Source organism: Lactuca serriola, chromosome 4 (assembly GCF_051521515.1).
Source record: "Lactuca serriola cultivar US96UC23 chromosome 4, Lser_US96UC23_V15, whole genome shotgun sequence".
Taxonomy (NCBI): domain Eukaryota; kingdom Viridiplantae; phylum Streptophyta; class Magnoliopsida; order Asterales; family Asteraceae; genus Lactuca; species Lactuca serriola.
Genome location: NC_136411.1, coordinates 201,742,736 through 201,748,828, shown reverse-complemented (window position 1 = coordinate 201,748,828; position 6,093 = coordinate 201,742,736). Strand labels below are relative to the sequence as shown.

At 34.4% G+C, this 6,093-nt stretch overlaps 1 protein-coding gene across 3 annotated transcripts; it reads left to right on the top strand.

Annotated features, from left to right (window-relative positions):
- The first annotated feature begins 1,193 nt into the window (after positions 1–1,193).
- Positions 1,194–3,506, top strand: LOC145103167 (transcription factor PIF7-like). 3 transcript variants are annotated; one of them, XM_079040718.1, is made up of 6 exons: positions 1,194–1,345; positions 1,701–2,157; positions 2,280–2,378; positions 2,478–2,543; positions 2,780–3,142; positions 3,264–3,506. In XM_079040718.1, the coding sequence occupies exons 1-6, from the start codon at positions 1,296–1,298 to the stop codon at positions 3,369–3,371; spliced, it is 1,143 nt and encodes a 380-aa protein (XP_078896844.1). In that variant the 5' UTR covers positions 1,194–1,295; the 3' UTR covers positions 3,372–3,506. The 3 variants fall into 3 exon arrangements, with proteins under 3 accessions (XP_078896844.1, XP_078896845.1, XP_078896846.1); XM_079040719.1 differs by lacking the exon at positions 1,194–1,345 and adding an exon at positions 1,386–1,581; XM_079040720.1 differs by lacking the exon at positions 1,194–1,345 and adding an exon at positions 1,447–1,466.
- The last annotated feature ends 2,587 nt before the right edge of the window (positions 3,507–6,093 follow it).

Here is a 6,093-nt window from a genome sequence, read left to right as displayed (position 1 = left end):
TCCTTTGAGTATGTATACAGTCACATAACCTTAAGTGGCTAACTCTCTTTTCTAGACCATCCTTAGAAAAGTCAATGACAATATAACCTTTGGAATATTTTTAACTTAACAAATTTAGCTTTCATTATTTCATATATATAGTTCAGGTTTCATAGTAGAAACACAATATCATTGAAAGCGAAACTTCTTATCAAATATATATATTATGATATTGTTTTTTAGAAACTTAAACAACAAATTGAAAATACAGTTGATATAAGGAAATTAAGGAACCTAAGTGACCAAGTTTGCCTTGGATACAAGGTCACCTTGATGGGTTCTTTAAAGATGTGGGCTACGGCCTCAATGTGAATGGGTCCATCACTTGATGTATCCATCAACCCAAGTAGCCTTCTTTCTAACTAGTCTAATTTATAACCAACATGTATGTACTTAAAGCATGAAAATTTGTATCTCTACAGTCATTTACTTGCATTTTCGTTAAAGGGTCGACATTCATGAACGATGAGTCATGAGTCTCCGACATCATGGTTTGTGGGACGTGCTCTAACCCTGTGAACTACATATCCCATTTCATTTTTATTGGATGTGTTCCTAAGATATAATCGCAGGTTCAACCACCATTAAGGTGGACTAGTGGTAATCACTTGAGATTTAAATACTCTAAAATAGAACGATCGCTTGTTAAAATCCCAAAAGCTTTGACTTTGGAGTGTCCTTTAATAAAATAAAATCTCTAATAAGAAGACTGGTATTGATCCTCCATGTAGGCTCCTTGATCTTATGGCTATGAAATTCCTTATAGGATTTTATTTCATCATATTGACATTGATACATCATATTTCATCATAGTTTCATCGTATTAGGATGTATATAGGTGATTGAAATTTATCATGAACAAAGACAAGAACTTGACAAAAAAGAAAGTGACAAATCAAGAAGCATGCACCTAAAATCATGAGCTTAAATTTAGCAATTTGTGAAGCTAGAAAAGATGCAAAATGCACATACATATATCCACTTCTCCCCACATGACAATTCAGTCTATCACAACCCTAATTTTGGAAATCGTTGATGGGACCCACAAACCCCACCATATTGAAAGCAAACAATCCATCTTTAATCCCAGCCATAGACATCATAGAGGGTGGGTTGGGGCGAGGGGTGGAGGGGGGTGTTGCACTGTAGAAATATTATTTATATATGACCCCAAATTAAGTGGGGAATACCAAATTTGGAATCTAAGAACACCAATAGAAAGCAAAGAACAGGAAGAAAGATAAAGATCCTCCCACATGCACAGGCAGCAGCAGGAGCAGCAGCATACCCCTACTCTTGTCCCCATGTATATGTTCATTGCCCACTACACAATCATTTTTCTCTTATAGGTAAAACCTTTTTCCAGAGTTGCTTTGGTGACTTGTACCTTCTGAATTGAAGGTTATACATTGCTCTTCTGGAAAAAGGTCCGACCTTTGTTTATCCTATTCTATAAACAACATTTCTTGCAAGTGACACTTGTGTACACAACCTTCTTGCTTCTCCCCTTCCATTTGCACAGAAATATATGGCATTTTCCAGGTTATATCAATTGCATAAAAAGATTGATATTAATTAAAAACCAAAGAAAAGATGTTCTTGATACGTATTTAGCAATCGGTATATGAATAATCTACTCACTCTTTATGTTTAACTTTCAGGCTTAGCGACTACGGAGTTGCAGAAATAACATGGGAAAATGGTCAGCCAGCCATGCATGGGCTTGGAAGGGCCAGTGAAACACTAGAATCCATTGTCCATCAAGCCACAACATGTTACAATCAAACTCAAACTCAAGAAATTTACCTACAACAAAGTCAAAATCTGCCAGGAACTCGTAATATAAGCTCAAATCTTGCATCTTCAAGTAGAAAATGGAGCGATAACGCAGGCCCAAGTTACCTCAAGAAACGGCCAAGATCATCTGTGATGGTCGATGATCAAGGTGTAAGAAATTTGGGTGCTACAAGTTTGCAAGAAGATAATATTAGCAACAGTGGGACAATCAATTCTAAAGATAATGACACTACAATGATGACATGGCCATCATCCGATTCGCCTAATCAAAGCTTGAAGAGTAAAAACACGGATGATGATTCTGCATATCAATATGGATCGGTATAAATTGACAAAAGTCTCTGAAAAAAATCGATTTTAAGTTGTTCGGATTCATTAAGAAAGTAAAATTATGCACACAAAAGTCATGTTATTTGAATTTGTCATTTCTTGATTTTGAACAGGAAAATCAAGAAGAAGAATGCAGGACTGAGGGTGAAACAATTCGTTCTCAATCAAGTCGGCGAACCAGAGCTGCTGCTATTCATAACCAGTCTGAACGGGTAATTTTCTTAGCAAATTTATAATTCTGAAAATAAAGAAATTATAAAGAAAACCATGCTTATAAATACCATTTTCTATATTATATATCTTTATTTTAGCGACGAAGAGAAAGAATCAATCAGAAGATGAAAGCCCTACAGAAGTTAGTCCCTAACGCTAATAAGGTAAGAATTTTTGTCGTGGGTTAAGTTAAGCCTTTTGACTTTTAAAGTCAAACAAATTAACTATCATATCCAAGATCTTTATACGAATAAAAAATTATCATTTTCAAAGTGGTAAAACACTTTTCGTCAGTGTAGAAGTTAAAAAGAGTCATTTTGACGTCATAAGTCAACATAAACCTCTCTCTTTCGAGTGATTTCACTTAGAAAGTATCTAAATATGGAAATTTTTTACATAGACGGATAAAGCATCAATGTTGGATGAAGTGATTGACTACTTAAAGAAGCTACAAGCACAAGTACAGTTTATGAAGAACATGCCAATACCACATCCACAAGTGACGATACCAGTCCACCTACAATTACAACAGCAACAACAACAACAACAACAGCAGCAGCTTCAGATGTCAATGCTAGCTCGAATGGGAATGGGATTCGGCCTTCAGATGGGAATCCCTGGAGTCATCCCTCCGCCAGCTCATCATCCTTTCATGGTCCCACAAACCATGATGAACCCCGCCACGTCACAGCCAATCCACAGCCGACCTTCGAGCAACACAACAGTTCCATTCAATGATCCACATACCGCGTTTCTAGCACAAGTATGTCAAGAATGGAAAAGGGTTTAGTTAAAGCTTGAATATTTTTAGTCTTTAATCATATAGTTAATTTTCATCTTCTAAATTCATATGAAGTTAACAAAGTCGTATTTTCTTTGTACAGCATATGAACATGGATATGTATGCTAACATGGCAGCGATCTACCGTCAACAGATAGGAAAGTCAATGGGGACGAGCTCATCTCAGTCAGACCAAGTCCTAGGCGAGTGATGATAGTTATTAGTTATTAATGAATCTATAATATAATATTTTCAATTAAGTATGCAATATTACTGAGTTGATCATGTAAGCGTTTTGTGGTGTATTTATTCCTAGTATAACTGTATAAGTTAGTTTGGTTTCGTATGATTTTATTATTTAAGTACAAAATAACAAAAAATATGTACAAAACGATTGGTCGTGAAGCAAAGGTGTGACTTTTCGTACGCGTAGTACAACCCACAAAAAAGGCTGACAAACATTGGTGACAAGATGCAAAAGTAATTAACTGAGGAGTAAATTATGCCTTGTGCTACATGATATCTACTTATCAAGCAAGATTCAGGCGAAAGATATAATAGTAGTTAAGTTTGACCAGAAGTGGGGTCATCCCATGGATTGAAGTGAATTTAGGCCACAGGCTTCCATGGTCCCATAAGAACGGATGAGTGGATTATCCCCAAAAGATTTGATATTGGATTTCAGAAGCAGGAGCACCTCTAGAAAGATCTTCGAAATGAAATGAAATTAATAATGGAGAACCCTAATAGGATAATGAGAATAGACAGAACCACGAAACCGCGATGTAAGGGGATGTATGTTCACAATTGGTGTAATTATGACAATATTTATTATTATATTTAATCTGAATGGGAAAAGTCTCAACTATTTAAACAAATCTAGCTACATATATGAGGTATGTTTGAATAGGGGAGACTTTCTCTTTCCATGAAGTTATGAGCTTGTTCCAAGCATTAAATTACACATCCACCTGTCCTGATTGAGGAATTAGCCAATATTTTAAATGATAAAACTAATTTATTTTTATTCAAATTATACTATCATGTCTCAAATAGGATTTAAACCTTCCACAAATAGGAGTTGAACCTTCACCTAATAAGAGGAGTATGACTTAAACCCTAAACCTAAAAGGACGACATACTTTGATACCGTTCCCTTGGTTATCCGACAATATATAACATGTTATTTAAAAAGGTCTCTTAGTTATTTGACTATACTTATCATGGTATTTAAACAGTTAAACGTAGCACATTTAGGCTAATCTTAAAAAAGTCTCCAACTATCTAAACAAATTTAACTAAATTTGGTATGTTGAATAATAATTGAGGGAAAGTTTCACTTTCCATGGAGTTATGAGCTTGTTCCCAGCATTAAATTACACAGGCTGGATTCATGTGAAATGATTGGATACATCTTGTACAATTGTGGTTTGTTGTGTTGTCATGCTGCAACATCTACTCTCCGGATGCATTCCACTTTCACTTCAATCATTTCAATTATTTGTATGTGTTATTCATGCAAAAAAAAAAAAAAAAAAAAAAAAAAAAAAAAAAAAAAAAAACACCCTTATCATATAATTAAAAATAAAGTAAATTACAAAAATAATCGTGTGGTTGTCCAAACGTTGGACTTCCAGTCCAACTTTTTTTTTTTTCTTCTTTCAATTTTGGTTTTTAAACATGTCATTTATTTTGGTTTTACTTATTGGTTGAGTTAGTTATAAAGTTGTCCTACAATACTATTTTACCCCCAACTCATTTGTATTTCACTGCTAGAAAAGCTGGCAATTTCCAACGGCATAATCCGTCGGGATTTTGCCGGTGATGGCTTTTTTACTGACGGAATTCTTATGACCAAATTCGTCGCCTGTTTACCAACAGAATACTGACAACTTTATTTACTAACAGAATACCGTAGCATCGTTGTTTGACCTTGTTTGACCAAGTCATCTCCAGATTACGAATGCACCGCGCTTTACTGACAGATCACCTACGAATTAGCGATGAATCATTTTTGACTTTGTTTCGCCAGATTTCGGATTGTTGACAACACCTTTAGGATGGAAGTAATAGCGTCACAAATTCATCAATATTTTTTTTATTGGAATGGTGTCCAATTTTATAACTAAATTGGTATAACTGTCAATTAATAACAATGTTTTTTTTGGATTGCCCTGAATGATCCAAATAGTATTAGAATGTTATAAAAGAGAGAGAGGGAGAGAGAGAGAGAGAGAGAGAGAGAGAGAGAGAGAGAGAGAGATTATTAATTATTCATGTGATGATTAATTAATTAGAAACTAGTTTGGAATTAGTTGGAACATTCTGGATCCTTAGAAGGATAAACGAAATTTCTAAGGGATAAGCCTTGAAATTTTTTCTAAGGCTTAGATAAGGAAGGGGACTTGATTTTTATATTAAATTTGATTAATTATTTATTCAAATATGCTTGCTTTGCAACCAACCGGAAACTATAAATACCCCCTCCAAAGCACTCATTATTTTCGTCTTACTCTACTGTTCTAGAGTTTCCCTTCTCTCTTGATTAACTCCTTAGTCGATCTCTATTGTTCTCAGGGTTAATTTATTACATTCAATAATTAGGTATCATTGGATGTAAACCATTAAAGGCAATCTACTTTGGTTGCTCACTTCCTTGACTTATTGGAATTCAATCTACATTAAATTTCTTCAAGCAAATAGGTTTTTCTAAAGGTTATTAATTTATATCCCTCTTATAGTTGTTAATATAAATTAGGTTGAAGATCATTGTAAGTTTTCGCTACCATGTAATTGGTTTTCACTGCCATGTAATTGTTTCTCCTACCATGTAATTAAACTAGGAAGTATATAGAAAACCTATCAATAGTATCAGATCTTTGCTTAAATAATATTTGCACCGCACAAAGATTGTTTCTATATTTTTTTTTGTT